This window comes from Mycetomoellerius zeteki, unplaced genomic scaffold (genome assembly GCF_001594055.1).
Source record: "Mycetomoellerius zeteki isolate Tzet28-1 unplaced genomic scaffold, Tzet1.0 scaffold182, whole genome shotgun sequence".
NCBI classification, from domain to species: domain Eukaryota; kingdom Metazoa; phylum Arthropoda; class Insecta; order Hymenoptera; family Formicidae; genus Mycetomoellerius; species Mycetomoellerius zeteki.
This window is the reverse complement of record NW_017256778.1, coordinates 1011780-1034163: the sequence shown is the minus strand read 5'-3', so window position 1 is coordinate 1034163 and position 22384 is coordinate 1011780. Positions and strand designations below refer to the sequence as shown.

Sequence of the window (22384 nt, the reverse complement as noted above, 5' to 3'; positions counted from 1 at the left end):
GTTATATGTATTTTACTTAAATAATTCTAGTAAGAAACGAAATAACTTTTCTTAGAAAGCGTATAGAATTTACTAAATCAAACTCCATGCGTTTACTTATAATTTATTCGTTCCAATTTTATTTTTGCAATATTATGTCATCACATTTTATCTTTCACATACATAAAAATTATCTCAATAAATTCAAGATTTCTATAAATAACAATAAATGCGATCTCCATACAAGTTGACTCACAAGTTAGTAATATCTTTGTAAAATGACGTATTATTTTTTTTGTATAACAATAATTATCAAAATGTTACATGGTTTATATTCCATTGATTCGAATATAAAAATAGCAATATGATAGAGAACATTTTGTTTTATTTATATATACGTAAATAAAAAATTAAAACGCGAAAAATTTTTAGCAATTTCGGAATCTCATGCACGCATCATCCGTATTAGCAGAATATTTTGTTGTATCTTAACAAATCGAGAGCAAAGTCTAGTGATTTTCCAGAATTTCGCAAGCGTATCATGAATGTCAGTAGAAACGCCTAACAACTAGTCAGACGACAACGATTGAGGATAAAAGAGAAAAAGAGAAAGACAATCGAATGCAACACGGTAGCGATTCTGGTTGCGCTTCAGATAATTAAATTGAAGATTCAATAAAAAACTTGTGTAACGTTTTGCCGTGCATTTTCCTAAAACAAGTAACGAAAGCAGAAAACTGGATTTGGATTTCAATCGCTGGTTATGTTATATATTTTCGTAAGAAATTCGCGCAGAATTACATACAAGAGTAATTATAATTATTATTACAATAATAACTGTATGTATATTCGTACAATACGAATATATATATTTATGTATACGTGTAACATTAAGAATAAATTGCATTCATGGGTTGATCGATGAATGGATAAAGTTTCACACCGCAAGTGCATCGGCGAGTGAGATGTGCAGGGCGACGTCGCGCGGCATGCGGCAGTTGATTCGACGTCGATCGATCCAGGCGGAAGTGGTTTATCTGACAAATTTTTCCATTTTCTCCTTTTTCTTCTCATCTCTGTTTCCTCTTTGCGAATGCAAACCATTTGAATTTGACGCAAATTGTTAACAGCGCGCGATTGCTTCATAAGATCGATTACGAGATATCGTTTTTCATTTTCCTTCTCCTTATCATTTACTTTTTTTGTATCTTTTTTTTGTCTGTGTCAACAGGCTTATTAATGCACAGGCTTTGAGTTACCTCAGGGTATCTTTACGAATAACGTCTCGAATGGCACAATTAACGAAGGATAACGATACCTCATAGGACGACACGGATCAGGAACTGGCCAGCGAAGCCGCACGTCGCGCGATCGTAGAACAGTCCTGGAGGAACGGAACGGTCCGGCAAATAATTTGCTCCAGTTCGATCTTCAATCGACAGATTGACTGCGAAATTGATCATAGCCACGTCTTTATTTTGGCGGGGCCGGTGGACGATCGCTTCGACGATCGAATAAGATCTGCGAATCGCGATCGAATCGCAACGGACGTCTACCGGCATCTCTTCCTCTTCCTCTTGTGTGCTTCTCCTCCTACTCCTCCACTCCTCTTCCCTCTTCATGATCTCTGCCTGAGATTTCTTTTGCCGCGGATGAACGACCGACTCCTCTCCTCCTCGGTTTGTATGCCCGCTTCCTTCTTCTTCTGTTGCTCTTCCTCCGCTCTGGCCCCGATTACATGATTATGCACTTGCCTTTCTCGGCCCAGGGATTGTTCTTCTTGTCGGGAGCGTGTATCAGTGGGTCATTCCTCTCGTTCTCTTCCACGTACTCCCGCATCCTGCCGAGAAGAAGAATAAGAGGGTCAAGCCGTGCGCCAGTCTCGCGTAATGCTGAAATTGCAACCTGGCAACATGCGTTACTACTCCAGCGTAGCTTACCTAAGACTATGGCGCAATAAACATGCGATTGTGATTCGTTCTAGTGGAATTAATTCTTCATTCTACGCGACCCTTTATCTCTTCGTAGGTGAATCTTTTATTTATTCATAACATGCGTAAGAGGGTTGATGCAATTAGACAAATCCGTTTTCAAATATAAAATATAATTTCAAAACTTTAGAATATCGTCATAAAAATAATATATGTACCATCTTTATATCAAATACTATATATTTAAAATACTTATAAATCTCTAAAATTATACTCATAAACTTAAAAATAATATTTTTTTATTTCATTTATTAACAAATTATATATAATATATTACTCTCTAAATCTCGTGGAGTGAAATCTCACTCGAAGAGACTGAAAATTTAGCCTGTCTTAAAGAAAGAATGAAAATACGGTCACTCTTGTTCAAGAGTGACAGATTTTCACTCTTTTTAGAGTATTTTTACGTTCTCTAATGAAAGTATTTTTCATTTGGAGACAGGAAAATACACCAAATTATCGATATCATATACACGCCTCTCGCTCTCGATAATGGATATTTCTCGGTATTACGCGTTTTATGGTGAACGCCGGTGCATTGCTGGAAACTTGCCGAAGGCTCGGACCCGGTATTTTCCAGGATCTCCTGGAGAATGTCTCGCGAGACGTTCATACACGCGCGATACGATTACCTCCGATTTTGTAGATCGCCGATAAGTTCGCGCCTCCGCATATAGAGCGGCCGATGCGAGTCGACCAACCGGCCAATCGTTCATTTTGCGAGGAAGTCGGTGAAAGGGACTCGGTTCTCGGTTCGCTCGCACGGCCGATTTTGCGTTCAAGGAGAGTCGCAAAAGCGGCAACGACAACGGCACGAAGCTTTCGAACTTTGTTGCTAGACGCTCGCCAAAATGTCCGTGGAATTCCTTCCTGCGGGATACGAGAGCCGTAGATACCGGTCGGCTACGTACGAGAACGCATTTAACCCTTCACTGCGTTTATTGCACATAAATGACGGCTGAAAAGCATGTTTAACGTTGTCGCTTAAGCCTTCATCGTCAGAGCATGTATGAGCAAATATGCGACATTTGTTTTGAGTGTCAGCCGCAGTGCTTACGCGCACGAATGGCGAGGTCAACGCACATTTTATAGCTACGTGTATTTTTCAATAAATTCTCGTAAAAAAGATCCTTTTGATATTATTAATTCGAATAAAATCGTAAATAAATATTTTGTGTAAAGAAATGTATGCACTGCAAAATCAAACTGCATCTAATCGTTGCACGAAATACCTATATTTTTCTAAATTTTCACAATACGAGCGAGAAAACATATGACTTTTTATAATGAACAAAAGAATATTTTTCTCGTATCATATTCCTGAGTTCTTGACCGTCATAACTACGCATAAATTTTATTTGACTAACGATAATCATATTTCGTGCTTGATCGGCATTGATTTATCACAGTTCGTGCGGGAATCGCGAACTTTCACTTATCAGAGTCCGTCGCGCAATTTTTAAGTGAGGGTGAACGACCTTCTCCGACACCCGTGTCGTAATGTAATAATAAATCGATTCACGTTTCTGCGACGTCTATTATTTACCGACCGTCGTTTATATAATGAGCAGCAATCAGAAATCAGAGCGATTCCCGGAGTCGCGATGTCAAACGAGAATCGTCAAGCGGATCAGTTGCAGAAATGAAATATATATATGAACGCGATTCTGTTTACTTCACGCTCGAATTCACGGTTTGTCTCACTTTCGTGTCTATCTTTAGCCTGGCGGATGGAAGTCGCAATTTAATGCACGAAGATCGAGTGAAACTATCGGTTGACAAAAATACCAGGGATTTTCTAGTATTTCTAGTTTAACTAAATATTCACGCGCCGTTAACATTACTTGTGTCACGAAATTTGAAAGGAAGCACGTGCCCCACTTAATAAGATTAATTCTCTCGAAATCAATTAGAAAAAAGGGAAGAAAGTTTAAATCTTAAAATTGAATTATAAAATGAAGAAGTAAAATGTATATATTCCTTTTGCTATTTTTTCCCACATCTCTAAAGTATTATTTCAATTATAATTTATTTTATAAATTAGAAATTCTTGATAATTTATTTATTAATGATCATTAACGCTACTAAAGTACTGCGTAACGAAGTAATGAGACTTCCACGGCGTACCGCGAAAATAAGAGCGTATTGGAAGAACACGACCCACATTGTGTGCCGATGAATGCAACAGGCGTCGGGTTCAACCGAGTTTAAAGGAGGTCATCCTAAATTCAGGAACTGAGACGCAACGTCGGCACACATTGCACCGCGCCGCTGCCGCTACTGTAGGTTAACGTCGACATTTTGCGCACAGTAATTTCTATTCTAGTCGTGTGTACGATTGGTCTCTTAATTAAACCGGAATTAGATCGTTACAGCGAGAAACTGTCCGTGGCGCATGGGCGCATCGTTAATGGACGATACGATTCGGCGGGCATGCGGAAAGTAGACGGCGATCTTTTTGTTCCGGTGCGTGGTTCCGCTTGCGGAACGACGCGGAACGACGCGGAACCGCGGCGCGTTCAGGCCGACAACGGTCGTTTCTCGCGGCGCGGCGGTTTTCGAGGCGAGTATCGTGAACGCGCGAAAGCAAAAAATTTCCGCGGTCTCGCGAGACTTCTCGAGCGGTGAAAGGCGGCGGGCACCCCCCTCCCTCCCCATCCTCACCGCTTCGCGCGTCACCCCCTTTTTTCTCCTCTTTCTTTTTATCCCTTGCCGATCGACCTAATCTCGCGCTCCGATAATACGACGATACAATTTCCACGCCCGCTTCCTGATCCTTCCGTTCTCTTTCGTCTCGCGTGATATTGACGTAATACCGGACCTTGCAAAATACCCGTGATGCAGGTGATTGGGGATGCTTTCAGCAAATTGATACCTTCGCTCGTTTGCCATCGCATAGTATCGATATTTTTAAATATTGGCACTGCTAGTGATAATCAAGAAAAATGAAATAGTATTAATAAGAAGATTGTCGCGTTTGATAAAATATAAAACAAGTCTATAATATACAATACAAAAATTAACAGTATCAATAATATTTAGAAAAAATTTCATTGACTTTTACCGTACCATTTTGGAGATATTTAATTCTAAATTTCTAGAATTTTGTATTACAAGTTGAAAGTATAATCTTATTCTATAGTCATTCTCTTTTAAATTGAGACACTTGCGTATAAGACAGCAATTTAAAAATCGTTATAATTATAAAGTAAACACTTAAGTTTTTTCTCGTAAAGTTTCATTTAAACTGACCGTACAGTTTACAAGAAATTTATATTTTCAATGAAAAAAGCTAGAATGTATGTCAAATGGACAATGCATATTAAATGAGCATCTTACTTTTATTTTGTCATTTTGGAAATATTTAGTAACATATAAAATTGACAATAATTATGTATAATGGCATAAGATATTGTTAGTAATCTTTTTACTCCATTATTTTAATTATTTTACATATTATTATGAATAAAAAAAAACTGTCTATTGACTAGGAAGTATAGCGCGAGAACCTCCTTAATTGATAAAACTAAACAGAAAGGAAAATTTATTTTTTTAGCAAAAGCGAAGTACTATAACGCACAAGTTTCGTTTTATAAACGAATTATTGTAATTATTTGGATATATAATATATACGATTTAAAATAAATTGTGTCTACTAAGGTAAGAAAACTGTCAGTTCGAGTGCAGTTGTTTTATATAACTTATAATACAATGAGTACTTTTTTCCGTATAGGCTTGTTATCTACGAAAGGTCGTTAACATCGCCATTAAATCGATCGGAACGTGCGTTAAATTCGCATTTAATCTCGCAATAACTCAGCCGTGCTCGATCATTAGCGAGAGTGTGACATGCGCAGGATATAATTAACTGGAGCCGGACCGATTGAAACAGACGCGGGGATAATCCTCGCGTAAACTCTTTCCGCACGATCCCATTTACGCGTGACGAAACCGCGAAGACATTACATTGAGAGACGATCGAAATGCAATTGGGGCCAGCTGCGGCTCAATTAGATCATCGCCGATCATTGAGTCATCATAATCGCCGCGTCAGGTTTTGTACGGACTCTCGCTCTTCTCATCGCGCTCGTACCTCGCGTACATAAATGCGCGTTCCCTGAAAGTAATCGTGTGCCGTAAAAACGCGATTAACGCGAACACGCACCGCCGTCCAAGGAGATCCTGTCCCTCTACGTAACACGGGGACGCTGTGCACAATTCAGCCTTGACTGTGCCAGCAATCCGCGCGACTGCACTTATAGGCGCGCGAGATGACTTATCTGGGAAAAGGCGCTGCGCTTCGAGGCAAGAAAAATGCGATTATCGGGAACACCGGAACACACCTACGCCATAATCAGAACCGTGCATTTTGATTTGCACGATCGCACTTTTAACACGTAGCAAAAACTTCATTTTGTTCATAATGGACAAATTTTCCAAGTTACATTGATCAATATAATTCCTGAAATAATAATTGATGATTCCTTTTTTAAAAATTAATAAATTTTAAGATAAATTTTTAAATCATGACTTTATAATGTCTAAAATATTTTGCTAATTAGCTGTCTCATGTTCTCTTTAACATTATAATTAATAAAATATTTTTTACTTCCATTAGAGAAACTAAAATAGGATCTCACCTATCGCATATTTTATTTTTCCTTTTCCTGTTATATTATTTAGAAAAAAAGCTGCTTATATTAGTAATTGTGGTTAGTAGATACAAATAAAAAAACATTAGTTTCTTTAATTTTTAATAATGTTATCCTTCAGCTGAAGGAGATATATAGTTGAACCTTGAACGATAACAACCTGCGTGATTACGTAGGTTTATGCGCGAGCCAATTCATCTGGAAAGGCATTCTATGATCACGCACCAGCGAAAATTACATCGTTCATTATTAAGGAACTAGAAAGTTACGGCTGTTACCGTTAAATAGCCTTCGCATTATTTACTTTGTACGTACATAGAGAATACCTGAAGTATTCAAAGAAACTTGTCACGAATAGACACGCCCGTGATATAAAAATTAAATGCACTTATATCTCGAGATCACAAACATAATAATGTTTCTTGTATGTTAGGTATTATTTAAGTTGTATTAAAAATGCATAATAATTATTCAAAGATCAAAATATACAAAAAATTTGTGGAAAATTAAAGGAAGTGTCTTATGTGTCTAACGTAATAATGATCTACAAATTAAATAATATGAACATATGGAACAAGTACGTGTACTCGTATAAAGATATATTATTGATGAATAATATTAATGAATATAAAATAATAAATGAAAAATAAACCTAAGCACTTATTTTTTATCTTAGTTTTTATTTCGTTTAAACGAGGTAAAAATTTAAAAAGAATAGAATTAGCTTCCCGGACTTCCTTAAATAAAATTAAATAATAATTAAATATCTTTCCAGAAATTATGCATTTAAATATAGTTCATGGAACTTTAAATGAAAAATGGCAGCTGTTTAATATCTATAGTTAAAACATTATTGAATATTAATGTAAAAAGATAACTGTATTAAGTTGAATTGATATGTAACGGACATATATATGTACAAACAATTTCTTTATAAATAAATATTATGGTAAGAATTTAGAAAATTAATTTAAGACTTGAATGTAATGGTGATAAAAATCTCAAAGATCACAACAAAAAAAGTAATGAATTTCATTAAATTTTTAATCTCTGAAGAAAAATTCCGTTTCAAAAATTTACCTATATGAATCTATAATCGACGAAATTGCGAGGCATTTTCTAGGGCATCTATGTGCGAGGGTGACAGTCTTCTCAAATCTACAGACGTGTGTAAAATGATACGTAAGCGAGAGAGGAAAAACAGGCAATTAGCAGATACAGGCAACAACGATAACGACAACAACGATGATGAAGATAATGATTGGACTGATGCCGCGATGGACTTACGCCGCGATGCTCTTCGACAGGGGCCACCGTTCCATGGACGCCTGGTACTTCATATTCTCGATCTGCTTCTTCAGTGCGTCCTTGTCCATGGTGGCGAGTACACTGGGATCCATGGTTACAGCCGCACCCCCCTTGTCGCAAATCGGGAACGGGATGGCGCGTGCGCCTACACAGGAAAATCAATAAGAACGGCTTGAGAGTAGCTATCGGACGCTACGTTCGTAACGTGAACGATGGTCTCGTCAGGGTTGAGAGGAAAAGAGAAAACTCGGCCCTGCGAGAGAATGAGTATCTCGAGATCTCATCACAGTGATTTACTGATCACCGGCGATAGATTCATTTGTGAAACATGACGAATGCAAACCGATGTAGAGAAACATCCGATGGAACCGCAAAGAATGCTTGCTATTCAGTATTGCCTTTTGCATACGCATTTTGCCGATCCATAGTTGAGAGATACAAAAATTCAAATGCCCTTTGACCTTTGAATTGCAACGAGCCTCTTCTACCCTTCTCAATTCAATGTTCTGAATAACGAGATGTTTAAAGTGGTTCTAGTTATAACTCGAGTCACTTTATATCTTCTGTTAATATTTCAACTATTATAATTAATCTAGAACACTAGAATAACACTTTCATTTTTTGTTTATATTATATTATTTATCAATTATCCCTCTTATTCTATTAATTAAAAGTACATGTTTATAAAGAATCAACGTATTTTGTAAAAATATAAGTCTTCTTACATTTTCTAATATACATTACGCATGTTCCATATGATATTTAATATCCCTATTTAATATTCCTAAAGATAATCTTTAGTATAAAAATAGATCTTATGACCTATAATCACCTTCATTGTAACATTAATCTATAACCCCATTAATCGTAAAAACACGCCTGCGTTGTTACTGACGTTAATTTGATCTTAATAGCACATCTCACAATGACTATTTAATTATAGATAATCTTTGATAAAGCGCATACTGTTACAACGTCTGATTACGATCTTGCATTCACGTGATTTATGAGAATTCAGAGAGTAATTTCGCAGAAGAAAGCAAATGCTGCAGTGCACTCGATATCATCCATTCCGCCGTCCTTTAGAAGGATTCCGCAATGCTGTTTTCCATTATAATTGTCAGGCTCGTTAGCAATTTTTAATGTCCATTTTGAGTATCCCGTAGCTTCCAAAGGTACATCCATGATCGTGTTCCAATCGCCTTCTTCATAGAGATCGTGTACGCCGAGCCATGCCTGATTTACTTTGTTCTCCTCTAAGATGTGTAGCAGCAATTTTTCCTCCGAATTGGAGTTAATGATGGCCAAATGACCTACATCGATAGGTAGATTCGCATTAATTCGATAAAGTTATGTAATTTTGTTTTTCGATTTTTTTTTTGTTTTATTGGACGCCATACTCTTCATACAAAAGAAAATTTAAGAAATAGAGTTCATATTGAGAGAGAGAGAGAGAGAGAGAGAGAGAGAGAGAGAGAGAAGAGAGAAACATCATTGCTCATAGAAAATGATAAAAACAGAGCATTTCGATGAGCCGTCATCAAATAAAATCACTGTTAGAAACTCACCCCCTTCTTCAATACAAATTCTACGAGCTTTGTTCCATGTCAACTTGCGAACGTGAAGTTTATGAGCACCTATGCCAGGTGTGATAAGGTAATCGCTTCCTGCTTTTTCTATTAAATTGGTACCGTCTTGCATTTTCCATTCTTGACGCGGCCCGTAAATGTAAATAATCTGCTGTGCGGGAGACAAATTTCCATTTGCGTTTGGTAATAATTTGCCTGAAGCTGTAGGAAAATCTTGTGAACTTTTTGAAATATTTTCGCCTACAACGATTACGATGGAATACATATATATACATGAAATAAATTAAATATCATTAATGAAAGATAGATATTCAATTTCACATTCAAGACATAACATAGTAATTATAATATAATATTTCTTTCTTTCTCTTTTTTAAGTCTTAGATAAATTACCAAAGCGAGATATATTTTGCAATTATTTTTTTATATTAATTTACTTATCAGTCCGTTGATTACTGTATCAGTTGAAATTCTATTTTCCGATGCCACAAGGTATATTATCGTGTATAAAAGTATCACTAACACACATCGCAACATGATTGTCATATTATTACGTTGAAAATATAAATTTTCGAGAACAAATATTACGAGTGACAATGGTGAATGGATGCGCTTATTTATATTACGTGATAAAAAATTATCATCACCCACTTAGTAAGGAAGTAGCGATAAGCTTTTTGATATCACACACTGCACACTAATATTTTATATTTTATAAATATTCAATAAAAACAAATTATAAAAGTAAATAAATTAATGAAGTTTATTATTTCCTTAAAAATTTGTAAAATATGTTGAGAATTGCACATTTTAATCAATTAAAAAATAAATCTTTCTAAATTTTTGATATATGTGTCTCTTCCCTATGTGCGTGTGCGTATACTTTAACAAGCAGAATGTATAGTATTATTTATCAATTCGAATTATTTGAATGTGTTAAGTTATCGCAACAGGGTTCTCACTGGAATTTCCATCATTATCAGTATTGTGTATTGCTTGACAATTTCATTAATAAGAGTAATCATATTATGAGATATTGCGACTAAAATATCACATAAATTATTCATAAGCTGCCAAATAAAATTGTGAACAATCATATTTAAGTATCCAATACGATTTCTTACAACATAAATATCTTTTATTTTCAGGCTTCGCAACTTTATTTAATTTATTAAAATTAAGAAACTTATAAAAGAATTCATAAGCGTAGATTTTGAATCGTTTCACGAAAAACTTTATTTGTTCCGTTAATATGTATTAGTAGATATGATTTCACAATCACAGTTAAATAAACGCCGCAATTAAACAAATCTTCCGGAAAATGAAAATATAATATATAACGCATGAATGCGCGCACAGGATTATTCTTGAGAGGAAATGCAGCGTAATTGCATTCCAGTGAAACTCAAACATCAACTATAACGTAGGATTTACTGCTAACATAAAGCAACAATAAATTTTCGCATTTTGCAGTATAATGATTGCACGAATTTTACATTGTCCTCACATTCTTGCGAAGATATGGAAAATTTACAATTGATTTTTGCGTTCTATTTAATAACATTTACAATTAATCGTTAATTATTTGCAGCTTTACGATGCAACAAAACTATTTTGAGGCTTCACATAAATTAATCTTTCTATTATTTAATTAAAATTTTTGCATTAAGTAACAATTATTATTATTTTATGTTTAAATCGGTTTGCAATCGTCGCTGTTAATTTTAACCGTTAAAATGTACAAAAAATATAAATCGTGGAAAGAGTTCAAGTATGGTACTCACCTAGGCGAAGAACAACGGAATTCTGTGGCGATGTGACTTTTAACGGGTTTCGCGATTCACTTATGGAAGCCTCAGAAAATCCAGGCAATCTAATTTACTGATAATTTCACGCTAATATCTTGAATCGCCGTCAATGCAGCTACATTCGTTGGCGAATGGATTGAACTTAATCTTAATGGGAAGGCATATCTGCGATGTCCAATTATTAGTTTTATATACATATATGGTATTAAAATATAATTCAATCAATTATATAAATAAATAAATAACATACGAATATATTAAAGTCAAGTAAAAGAGACCGATGTGTGGGCATCGATTTACGCCGCAAACGATATAAGAAGATACCATATCTCGATGATAGGTATATACGTACACATGCGAGAGTAGTATGTAGGGTGCTTTTCATTTAGTGACAGAAACATCTTTCTTGATATTCAGAGAGCAACAAAGATAGAATGATACTTGTGTCGACCATGGCTGTGTTCCAAATTTACTGCCAACACTGAAAATGTGACAGTTTACGTTACGTGCACTATAGATTTTCAGTACAGGCATTCAATTTTGGAACATAGCCTATCCTTGCTTACCAGTAAGGACACAGTCAGACAATGGCTACGTTTACACCGTGCATTTAGGCCGCGGCCTATACAATAGATGTCCTTGTTTATCTTGTAGGTTAACACTTATCGTATAGGTCGCGGACTAAGCGCACGGTGTAAACGTAGCCATTGTCACCAAATGGAAAAAACTCATCACCGAGGCGGGTGAGCATAGCACGGAACAGAACCAAAAAAGCATAGACATAGCATGTTACCATCAGACATATTTATGAACATGGCTACGTAGTTGATATTCACGTTTTGCGCACATGGAGGCGCTAATAGACTAGCTTCTGTCTACTCACACTCTGCTGTCACTCTGCTGTATGTATATACATGCAATCAGCTCGATCAGCTGTGCAATTTGTGCGTACGCATAAGCGAGTGCAAGCGAATGTGAGCGTAGACTGTATATGGTGCGTGAAAACGATGTTTTTCTATTCTTTTCTCTCTCTTCGTGCTTAAAGTAACAATTTAATTTGTAATTTTATTAAAGTGGTAAGTGAATAAATACGGAATTCTTTTAAAATTGATTTCTGTCGGTTGCTTGAACACAGAAAGTTTCATTCTAATCTCCGACTCGTAACCTTATTTTCTCTTTTATAGACACAACAGGAGAAGAACTAATATTGTTCAATCAAGATGAGTAAATACGTGAATCTGATGAACGTGGGCACTGCTTATGCTATACGCATGAATCGCTTGAGTAATCGAATCTTTGGCGAAGTAATCAGACCAACTAATCAGAAATCCATGAAAGTCTTGAAGCTCTTTAGCGAAAAACCGGTGAACAAACGACCGGAGATCGTAGAATATTATCCAAGATTTAAAGAAACTGAGCTATTGATGACACATCTGCGCGATTACGGCCTGTTCAGGGATGAGCATAAGGACTTCAAGGAAGAATTCCAACGTTTGAGAGAACTTCGCGGTAAAACTAAATGGGTACCACCGCCCTACAGAAATCAACCCAAACCATCCTAAGATTCAAATAATTTATAATTGAGTGTAGCAAATACAACAAAAAACTTTTCTGAAGAGTGTGTATCTCATTTGTAAATAATAAATTATATGCTGTTTTTAGTACAATTGATACTATTTTTATTTAATAAAACAATTCGTACTTCTAAAAATTATTTTCTGGCGTGTTAAAAAAAACTACAAACTTGTTTACAGATTTTTCGGGCTATTCATAATCGGTTCTTATTTTAAAACTGTCTTAAGATGCTAATGCAGCTCTCTGATTAGTTCATGACATTTTAAGACTATAAGTACCTAAAACAGTCTGAAATATAAGAACCAAATCTCAACCTAGTCTCAATATAAATATCAATGTAATATTTAAATTGATGTTCATACGGTGTTCTATATGATATGTACATTTATAAGCGAGTCTTATATAAAATATATAAAAGAAGTTTTTATTATAAAATTTTCAACAGTACAAAAAAAGTATGGCACATATATATCTAGGTATATAAACAATGCTAATATTTACAGATTACTTTTATATAGGATCAGAAGTCTGTTATATCATATTTCTACTGGGTATAGGATCACATTCCATTTAACTCATTGATAAAAGATACCTATATGAATTTGTTCATTTATTTATGTAGTTTTACAATTCTTGCTTCATATTTGGAGAATTATCCTTCATACTTTTTTTACTATCTGCATCCTCTTTCGATACCTCCTTTTTCTTTTGTTTCTTGATGTTTTTTTCGATATCGAGGTTTTCATTTAGGCAAGAATCATTTTGTCCTTTCAATGCACGCTCAGAACATAAATACCTAAACAGTAAATGATTATCAAAACTAAACATTGATTTCATATAAATGGTATCAACAATTGCGACAAATACATCCTAGGACATTACCTAATTAAAGGAATTTCTCTTTGATGATTGTAATACCAGTCTTCGATATCAGCTTCATAATTTTCCAGCAAATCTTCACACTGTGTTTTTAAGGTAGTTATCTCAACAGAAGGTTTGTCCCATAACTCGTACGGAATACCCAAGTCTACGTTGACTCCTCTATCCCTATAACCATACATATATGTTAAGTTTCAGAATATTCTATATAAAAAATCATGTTGCATTAATCTATGCACTACATCTTACACAAGGCCATGCAATGTTTTGAACGTTTGACTCATTCCTTTTGCAAATCTCGTACTGTCTGTACGTTCTTTATGTATATTGTATTCCAATATGCGTTCACAAACATTTTCCATGGACTCCACTAACCGTAGCTCCCTGGAAAGACCAAATTTATATTAGTTTCAGAATGATGTCGTACAGTTTGTATTTGTGATACTTACGACTTCTTATATTCCTTTTTCTTCTTTGGCACAACATCGTCTACTGAATACCCAATCTCTAACACATCGTTTGTCTTTCCTGTTTCATCTAGCCTAGCCTCAAGTTCTGTAGCTAATACTTTGCACACTGTATAATAGAGATTTATTAATAATTATACAGAGTAATTTTAATTATATTTGAAGTTATACAGAATTTTCTAAATGATCTTCCAGTCAATTAAGTTAACAGAAAATGATATTCCAAGGCACTAGATTTACTATAATTCATTTACGTCTCAGGAATGGATTGCTCCAGAGATTAACCACCTTCGCATTTGTTGGCGTATTTAACCCCTTGTTCTTCCTCAGGATCACCAAAAGCAAAATACGCGAATAACAAATTAAATAAGACAGCACGATTCACTAGCAGCATTGTAGTTTATACCGAATAAAAGAGGAATGTCAATTGATAAGTCATGAAATCACTGGAATGTCACTAATGTGCAACGTCGTGCAATGCAATATGACCGGCGACTGTCACAATATCAAAATAAACTTTATCTGACTGCTTAGCCCAGATCTACAGTAGGTTTTTAAGTCTTAAGCCATAAGGAATGGACGAATCATAGTTAATTATTTTCTTCGTATTCGACTGTAATTGGTCAATTTCTCACGATTTAAAGCTTAAAACACCTATAGGTCCGGACTTATGCCACAATACATATACTGTGCTTATGCTGAATTGCACCGATATTATTATTATCACATTATGTGACAGCAATGACAGCATGTGGAATCAGTCGATTGGCTCACGAATAGGGAATTTATAAAACTTCCTAAAACACATCAGGGGAATTCTCTATCCGAATGTCTACAAATTAATTCAATTGAAGAAATACGAAAAAAATATACATATTTTATTTCTTTACACTATCATTTTCAATCTCATTATCCGAATGAATTCCATTCGTTAATTCAATTAATTGCGATATTAAAATATGACAAGTCATGTTATATTTTTCTGATTTTCATAGATTTTGCTATTCAAATATTATATTTTTTATTAATACAAATAAGAAAGATGTAAAATTTACTAATAAAGTAAATAAAAATTTAAGAGAAATAAAAAATTATGAAAATAAATAGTAAATTATTTTTTACCTTCTTAGTTGTTAGATAACAGATTGTTTCGACCTCAAAATTTATAATTTTTCGTAAGTTTAGACTTCATTAGTCTACATCAGTAAATCCATGTACTTACATATAATATACACACATCTAAAAAATATTTTTAACAAAAAAAAAACATTTTTTCTGAATAATAAATATCATTATTAGGAAAAGAATTAATTCTAGGATATTCTAGCTGTTTGCAGATATAGGAAACAATAACGCTTTGCATAATGGTTCGCGCAAATTTCTAATGCGCACTTTCTTTAATTTATTGATGAAGAACAGGAAAGAAATCCTATGACTCTTCCTTTGTACTGAACAGTTGTACAGAACAAGTTTTTGATCTCGTTTAGTAAGATGAGAAAACAATATGTTTGCGCTTAACACTTTGTGCTTTACTTAGGATTGACTACGCGCGCTAATCAATAACATAATCACTTTCAATGTTTCCTGTTTTATGGGAAACGTGTCGTTAAAATTCGGTATAATACAAGAATCGGTCTCTTACGTACTTTTGACATAAATTAGAATTAAAACTCTCTAATATTACGCATATAAAATATTGTGGAAACGATATAATATTACATTCTCCTGGGACATAGCTGCAACTTCTTCAGAATTAATTAAACAAGGTTGAATATTGAACACTTATTTGAACTTTGTTCATGAATTACGATAATTTGTACTATTGTATAATGTTTAATTTGATTAACTGAATAGCGATTTTATTTCTATAATATCACGTGTTTAGAACTTAAATATGAATGGACTATTTTTGGAATAATCCAGAAATTAATTGAGAAATGCGTTAATAAACCGTCGTAAGATTCGAGAGAATCGGAATAAACATCGGTAGAATTTGCAATCGGCTGCTTAGAAAGAATTACATTACATCATCAATATGTTCTTATGCTAGACATGCATTTTGCTGCCTTCAACAATCTCATACATGTAACAATGACAATTTGTAAATGTTTTTGCTCTTTTATCCCAGTAATTCTTATGTATCATTTAATTTTCACCAAAATAAGTCATAAACAATTATTCTTGTTAATATAATATTAGTCACCTTTAGCCAATTCTGCTAGTTCTTATTACATAATTACAACAAATGTTACATCATGAGATTATTGGTCAATGATCCCTATCACCATTTTGTACGATAAGGTTACTCCTCTCTGTAGATATTTAAATGTATATAACAGATGATGTTGATTAAATGACATCTTCTTGCAGCAACGCGAAGAAACGATTTCAAATGTCGTGTTTAAATAATTTATACTTTTCAAGTATTATACATATTGCTTTTTCTCGGGCGTGTATGTTGGCGTTTGTGACAAGTCGTCGATAACATAAATGCATCAAATGAATTAGATACACAAGTTATTCACAGATTTTAATAGAAAATGTGATGTAACTTGATATTTCTTTACAAGAGAATGTAAACTGTACTTATCATGAGTATCTCAATATTCTCTGATTAAAATTCAGTCTTATAAACAAAAGGAGATATCTACATATTTAAAGCAGACTATCCTTACAAAGTCAGAAATCATTGTCTTATATTACATTCTTAAATTGTTGGGTATAAAAACGACCCTTTGTAGTTAAATCAAAGCTCTACTGAGAACTTAAGCTCTTTTATTTCGATCATTTAAGAATGGAAGCTATAAATGTCTTTTTAAAACATATATGTTTCTGGCGAATGTTAGGGAAGAGATTTTGCCTTTCTTTTATTTCATATAATGAAATGCTGTTTGAAACTTTGCATGTATATGACAATTATGAAGCATTTCTCCAAGAATACTTTGTCTAGACATTTAAATCTAAAACAGCTGAAATTTGTATTATATTACTCAATAAAATATAAATAACATTGATGAAGATTCTTACGAAATAATATGATGTAATAAAAATGTGAAACAACTGCAATAAATCGAATATCTTCTTTCTATAACATGTGTGCTAGATTGAACAAAGAAAAATGTAAGTAATAAATTAAATATCGAAAGTCGATGAGGGATACTCTCGCGCGAAATTTTAGAGAAAGGCAAAGTCTTTTACAAAATGCATACATTACTTATATAATGCTCATCGATCGGCGGTAGCGTTTTCTAGTACTAGTTATAACAGGAACCGATACAGGAGCAGGAGGTGTTACAGGTGTAACTGGCGTTATCGGTGTAAGAGGAGTTAAAGGAGTTTCAGCCATTTGGGCTGAAGAGGGGGGCCTGAGCTACCAAATGTAATTCTCGGTTTGTGGAGCTCGCATCACTCCCACGCCTCCACCAAGCCTCCTGTAATTCATACAACCACATAGCTTCCATTGATTCTGTTCCGGATCATATACTTCGATTGTTTTCAGATACGCAGTTCCGTCGAATCCGCCTACCGCATACAATTGACCGTTTACTACCGCTAGACCCACCTGAAATCCATGACAGCAATTATTAAAACTGATACCTCATCATTATATACTACGCTTAAATTCTAAAATAATTTCTAAGATATTAATAGTTTCTTCGTGCGCAGACAAATCCTCTACTTTCTTTTCCATATATTTTATGTTTTAAAACAAAATGCAAACTTACTCCACTTCTCCTAGATGTCATCGCTACTATAGGACTCCATGAATTCGTATGGGGATTATAACGTTCGGCGCTGGAAAGTTCCATACAATCGTCTCGTCCTCCCACAGCATAAATTAGATTATTAAATACAGCACAGCCTAGATGTTTACGTCTCGTAGACATCGGGGACACTTGGGACCATTTATTCTGTCTTGGATCGTATCTTTCTACTGTATTAAGGGGTGATTGTCCATCAGACCCGCCGATGGCATATAAATAACCTCCGAGCACTGCAACTGCCACTCCTAACCTTCTGGTAGTCATTGGCGACACTTTAGACCATTTATTTTCTTTAGGATCGTATCTGCAAAATTACACACACATATACATGTATATATCATCGGGTATAAAAGTGCACTATTTTAATATTTATATATATCAAACATTTTCTTTAACATAGATTTTCTTTAACTTGCCTTTCCACGTGATTAAGGCATTGTACTCCATCCTGGCCACCAACTGCGTATAGAAATCCATCCAACACAGCGACACCCACACTAGTTCTACAGGAAGTGGTAGGAGCAACATCGCAAGACCATTGATTCGTTTGTGGATCGTATCGCTCGATACTATTTAAGTAGCTTTGTCCATCGTGACCGCCGACTGCGTATAACAAATCGTTTAATACCGCTACGCCCACTCCACATCTCCGTTTGCTCATTGGTGCGACCATTTTCCAATCGGCAGTATTAGGATCAAATCTTTCGACACTGGCAATGGCATCACCTGAACACCAACCACCAACTGCGAACAACACCTCTCCCCGTCTCGTAGGTTTTCTAGGTCTTGTTCTAGGTCCCTGCATCAATGGTCTTTCTTGCGGCAGAAGTAAGTAATTCTTTGCTTCATCTACAAGATCTCTGCAAGCATCATCAGAACGAACCAATAGATCCGATCCGACGGTACCAACTAAAAATTTTGGACTGAGTAATGGCAGTCGCACGTGTTGCAAGACTTGTGCAAGATGTTGTCGTCTTTCCGTAACATTATATTTCACCCAATTCATCACGGCGCTAAAAACCTGCTCCTCCGTACGTACGTTCAATTCATCCGATGAAATAATGTCTACCAATTGTCCGACAGGTAGCAACAAAAATTCTTCACTCTCCATTACCTACAATATATAAAAGCAATAAGTATCTTCAAATCAGAAACTTAATCAATGTTCCTTGCACGAGATATACCTCTTGAAAATTATGTTGAGTAAATTTATCAGCAATACGCAGAAGTTCGCGGCACGAATGGGTATCCGCGAACGCCCGGATACCCAAGCAATTTGATGGATCTAATTGGCGTTTGAGAAATTCGCAACATATATCTTGAATTTCTGCTAATTGAAGAAGGCACGCTGCTGGAAGGAGAGTTTGAACATTAGCTTCTTCGACAATAATGTGAGAAGTATAACAGAAGTCTATGAGTAATTCCATAGCCATTTCGTCTATGTCGCGTATCGTTACTTCAGTTTGTCTAGATTCCGCCAGCTCCCCAGTAAACATTGCCCTGAAAAAAAATAAAGAGATGTAACATTCGTTATAAGATTAGACAAATAAAAAAATATTGATTGTACTCGTGCTATTATACCTGAAGTATGGGCTACATGCTGAAAGGATGACGCGATGCGCGAATATCTTTCTGGAACCAACATTGAGAACAACGTCACACAGTTCCCGATGACGACGAAGAACATTAAGCTCAGTTAGCGTTGCACGAGGATGCTTCTCAGAGGTATGACTGAGGCGTGCTGGGGAGGGAGCGCGTTCCACGACTATTTCACCCATCCTCTGCGAGGATGGGGCGCCCGCAGCTGCTCTCCCCGAGGCACCCCTGGTCCCCCCGGCTAGCTGGAGGCGCAGCGGGGGTGACGCCCAGCCCCACACGGAATCTATCTGCAACACCATTCACCAACTACCGCAGGTCTCAAAATGTGCCTGCAGCAGATCCCCTAATGTAGTTTCCCTATAGCAACAAAATACATATGTATGATGTCATGTGCGATACACATTCTTAAATAAATAGAATATTTGTTAATGATTACTATTTTATTGCTTGTATAAATTAAAATAATTTAATGTGAGATATTATTTGATTAAGAGAGAAAAGATATATATATATTATTTTTTTTCCAAAAAGAAGAATAAAATACATTAGATTTATTCTTTTTCGAAGAATATCCTGAATTGGTATATGTTGGTATAAGTTGGATTGAAACAAACTTTGTTTCTCTCACTCCAACTTATTCAGTGAGTTCTATAATAATAATATATTGGAGCGAGTCATCGAGGAGTAGGAACGTTTTAATTCATGGACAATGACATTTTGATGCAAACATTGTATTATTTTTTTGGTCAAAGATTCACTAATATGTTATTTTACTACTAAAGGAAAGAATAAAAAAATAAGTATTTGTTTGCCTTCCTTTTCTCGTCCACAGTTTTAATAATAGTTTAGTATAAAGAAGGCATTCAATTTATATTATGTAGCTCACTGATCATATTGCACATTACAGTAAACAGCAGTTAAAAACATTCTTCGAAAAAGAACAGATCTATTATAACTTTTATGAGAGGTACGAAGACTTTATTTATAACCATATGAATCATTCAGAGGTTCTTAAAAATTAGTGATAAGAGCTACCCTTCTTAGTGATAGCTTATGCAGACGGTATCTTATCTCTTTATGCTTCTCTGTAACATATATATCTCCAAACATATATCTATTACATTTCGTAATTTAAAACTTTTACACATACACTATTAGTTGCAAAATTTTCATGTACTACTCCACTTTCAAAATCCAAATAAACATAAAGAGAAATGTAGAGGCGACACCTTTTCACTGAAATTTTAAGGAATGGATAACGTAAGACTGAATGTTTATCATGTGTATTGCGATCATGATCGAAACAGGTTACAAATGACTCATACACATATTTGAAGTACTCTGAAGAGCACTCAGCATTCTGGAGTACTCTCGCACCTCGTCATAAAAAGGATCGTAAGGAACAAAGATGCAAAGAATACATCGCGCGATTCCGAAGACGAATGCGTTTCGCCAGCGAGGAATACATATATCGGATAAAAAATCAGGAGATTACGTATACGCACTTTTGTTCGCTTTCCTCGAACTGCCAGACGATATCAACGAGAGGAGAGAGGGGGAGAGAGAGAGAGAGGGAGATAAAGCTGTCAAAGCTGTGTTTGCGAATTCGGCTCGCCGTAGCGTTTTTATATCAGCGTGGTTGTCTGTCGCGTAACATCGGACGTCGCTGACGGCACCGTTAATGTTTGCTTTCGCAGGTAAAACACTGCCGTGCACCTGCACCGCGTTGCACTGCAAGCTATCACGAGGATGCTCTCATTTTGACGTTTTCCCGTGATGATGCATCACGGTGTACGTCGCGTACTCCAACACTCCAACCGCTCATGAACTCGCCTCGACCCAACTTCCATAGGAAAGAGGGGGAGAGGAGAAGCACACTCGCAGGCTCGCACTCGTGTCAAAGGGTAGCTTTCTCTCGTCTCTCCCTTCTCTCTGCTTGTGTCAATTATTTCGAGTTTTCGATATTTCAAACCAAACAAGAACAAACGATAATCGAACGATAATCGTTCGTTTCTCGAGATGAGTTTAAATCGATCATTAGGAGGTAAAATGCGACATTACCGACGAGTTTATTATTATAAAATGAGATTTCTACCAAAAAAATCTTCATTTAGGGCCAGTTGTTCCATCTTTCGATAAACTATGTAGTAATTAATTTACTTACTGGATAAACAAAAAACTAAAAGAGTAAGAGCATAAGAGAGTAAGAGAATAAGAACTGAAGTTTACCGAAAAGTGGAACAATCCAGCCTCAATTTAATTACTATTTTATTAAGCATTATTGTGTTAGGTAATACAAATAAAACTTTTAATTAATTGTTAAAATTATATTTAATGTATCAAAACAAAATAACAAACTATATATATTAGACATTTTATCGATCGAATTAAACGTCGATTAAATATATTAATCAATAGTTGATATTAAAAGACACCATCGATTTTGGATAAATTTTCGTAATTATCATTGGGGTTCTAGAGGTCGAAAGGTATATAATAGAAGAGTATTAATATTATCAATTGTCGATAACACACTTTTCAACTGCCGATATAAATGTTCGAACATAATGCAATAATAAATTCATGATTTATTATTATTATACAGATGATTTATAAATAAATATTTATATATGGGTATTATATAGGGTGTCCGGAAAGCGCATCAGAATAGCATAGCGAGATAGAGCGGACTAAACTGAGTCGAAAAGTCCTCTACCATTTGCAATTTTCGCAATAGTTAACGAGATATTAATTACTAAAAATCGCTGAATTG

At 35.2% G+C, this 22384-nt stretch overlaps 5 protein-coding genes across 7 annotated transcripts; 1 reads left to right on the top strand and 4 right to left on the bottom strand.

Moving 5' to 3' along the window:
* Positions 1–454: 454 nt before the first annotated feature.
* Positions 455–8075, bottom strand: Ggamma30A (guanine nucleotide-binding protein subunit gamma-e). The gene is made up of 2 exons (XM_018446526.1): positions 7910–8075; positions 455–1819 (listed from the first exon to the last, which is right to left on the bottom strand). The coding sequence occupies exons 1-2, from the start codon at positions 8020–8022 to the stop codon at positions 1714–1716; spliced, it is 219 nt and encodes a 72-aa protein (XP_018302028.1). The 5' UTR covers positions 8023–8075; the 3' UTR covers positions 455–1713.
* A 604-nt stretch (positions 8076–8679) lies between these two features.
* On the bottom strand, positions 8680–10096 carry LOC108721774 (hemolymph lipopolysaccharide-binding protein). The gene is made up of 3 exons (XM_018446523.1): positions 9957–10096; positions 9499–9720; positions 8680–9243 (listed from the first exon to the last, which is right to left on the bottom strand). The coding sequence occupies exons 1-3, from the start codon at positions 10063–10065 to the stop codon at positions 8945–8947; spliced, it is 630 nt and encodes a 209-aa protein (XP_018302025.1). The 5' UTR covers positions 10066–10096; the 3' UTR covers positions 8680–8944.
* A 2155-nt stretch (positions 10097–12251) lies between these two features.
* On the top strand, positions 12252–12940 carry mRpS33 (mitochondrial ribosomal protein S33). 2 transcript variants are annotated; one of them, XM_018446525.1, is made up of 2 exons: positions 12252–12321; positions 12512–12940. In XM_018446525.1, exon 2 carries the CDS (start codon positions 12548–12550, stop codon positions 12887–12889), a length of 342 nt encoding a protein of 113 aa, XP_018302027.1. In that variant the 5' UTR covers positions 12252–12321; positions 12512–12547; the 3' UTR covers positions 12890–12940. The 2 variants fall into 2 exon arrangements, with proteins under 2 accessions (XP_018302027.1, XP_018302026.1); XM_018446524.1 differs by having other exon boundaries at positions 12284–12403.
* A 496-nt stretch (positions 12941–13436) lies between these two features.
* Positions 13437–14922, bottom strand: CNPYb (FGF signaling regulator protein canopy b). The gene is made up of 5 exons (XM_018446432.1): positions 14537–14922; positions 14231–14357; positions 14031–14165; positions 13785–13949; positions 13437–13698 (listed from the first exon to the last, which is right to left on the bottom strand). Exons 1-5 carry the CDS (start codon positions 14640–14642, stop codon positions 13527–13529), a joined length of 705 nt encoding a protein of 234 aa, XP_018301934.1. The 5' UTR covers positions 14643–14922; the 3' UTR covers positions 13437–13526.
* Positions 14923–17350: 2428 nt separating this feature from the next.
* On the bottom strand, positions 17351–21479 carry dbo (Kelch-like protein diablo). 2 transcript variants are annotated; one of them, XM_018446391.1, is made up of 6 exons: positions 21117–21479; positions 19594–19968; positions 19197–19512; positions 18429–19126; positions 17974–18316; positions 17351–17810 (listed from the first exon to the last, which is right to left on the bottom strand). In XM_018446391.1, the coding sequence occupies exons 2-6, from the start codon at positions 19908–19910 to the stop codon at positions 17619–17621; spliced, it is 1866 nt and encodes a 621-aa protein (XP_018301893.1). In that variant the 5' UTR covers positions 19911–19968; positions 21117–21479; the 3' UTR covers positions 17351–17618. The 2 variants fall into 2 exon arrangements, with proteins under 2 accessions (XP_018301893.1, XP_018301895.1); XM_018446393.1 differs by lacking the exon at positions 21117–21479 and adding an exon at positions 20762–20828.
* Positions 21480–22384: the final 905 nt, after the last annotated feature.

What these genes read in the sequence shown, in the direction of transcription:
- CNPYb (XM_018446432.1), bottom strand. Translation starts at nt 14,642, where the DNA reads ATGCTGCTAGTGAATCGTGCTGTCTTATTTAATTTGTTATTCGCGTAT. An exon ending in ATACGCCAACAAATGCGAAG is followed by an intron (nt 14,358 to 14,536) that starts GTGGTTAATCTC and finishes TCTATTATACAG; the next exon opens with TGTGCAAAGTATTAGCTACA. An exon ending in AAAAAGGAATATAAGAAGTC is followed by an intron (nt 14,166 to 14,230) that starts GTAAGTATCACA and finishes TGGTCTTTCCAG; the next exon opens with GGAGCTACGGTTAGTGGAGT.
- Ggamma30A (XM_018446526.1), bottom strand. Translation starts at nt 8,022, where the DNA reads ATGGATCCCAGTGTACTCGCCACCATGGACAAGGACGCACTGAAGAAG. An exon ending in CTGTCGAAGAGCATCGCGGC is followed by an intron (nt 1,820 to 7,909) that starts GTAAGTCCATCG and finishes TCTTCTCGGCAG; the next exon opens with GATGCGGGAGTACGTGGAAG.
- dbo (XM_018446391.1), bottom strand. Translation starts at nt 19,910, where the DNA reads ATGGTGTTGCAGATAGATTCCGTGTGGGGCTGGGCGTCACCCCCGCTG. An exon ending in GCATGTAGCCCATACTTCAG is followed by an intron (nt 19,513 to 19,593) that starts GTATAATAGCAC and finishes ATTTTTTTTCAG; the next exon opens with GGCAATGTTTACTGGGGAGC. An exon ending in CTCAACATAATTTTCAAGAG is followed by an intron (nt 19,127 to 19,196) that starts GTATATCTCGTG and finishes TATATATTGTAG; the next exon opens with GTAATGGAGAGTGAAGAATT.
- mRpS33 (XM_018446525.1), top strand. Translation starts at nt 12,548, where the DNA reads ATGAGTAAATACGTGAATCTGATGAACGTGGGCACTGCTTATGCTATA.
- LOC108721774 (XM_018446523.1), bottom strand. Translation starts at nt 10,065, where the DNA reads ATGACAATCATGTTGCGATGTGTGTTAGTGATACTTTTATACACGATA. An exon ending in AGTAATCAACGGACTGATAA is followed by an intron (nt 9,721 to 9,956) that starts GTAAATTAATAT and finishes ATTTTCCTACAG; the next exon opens with CTTCAGGCAAATTATTACCA. An exon ending in AATTTGTATTGAAGAAGGGG is followed by an intron (nt 9,244 to 9,498) that starts GTGAGTTTCTAA and finishes CTATCGATGTAG; the next exon opens with GTCATTTGGCCATCATTAAC.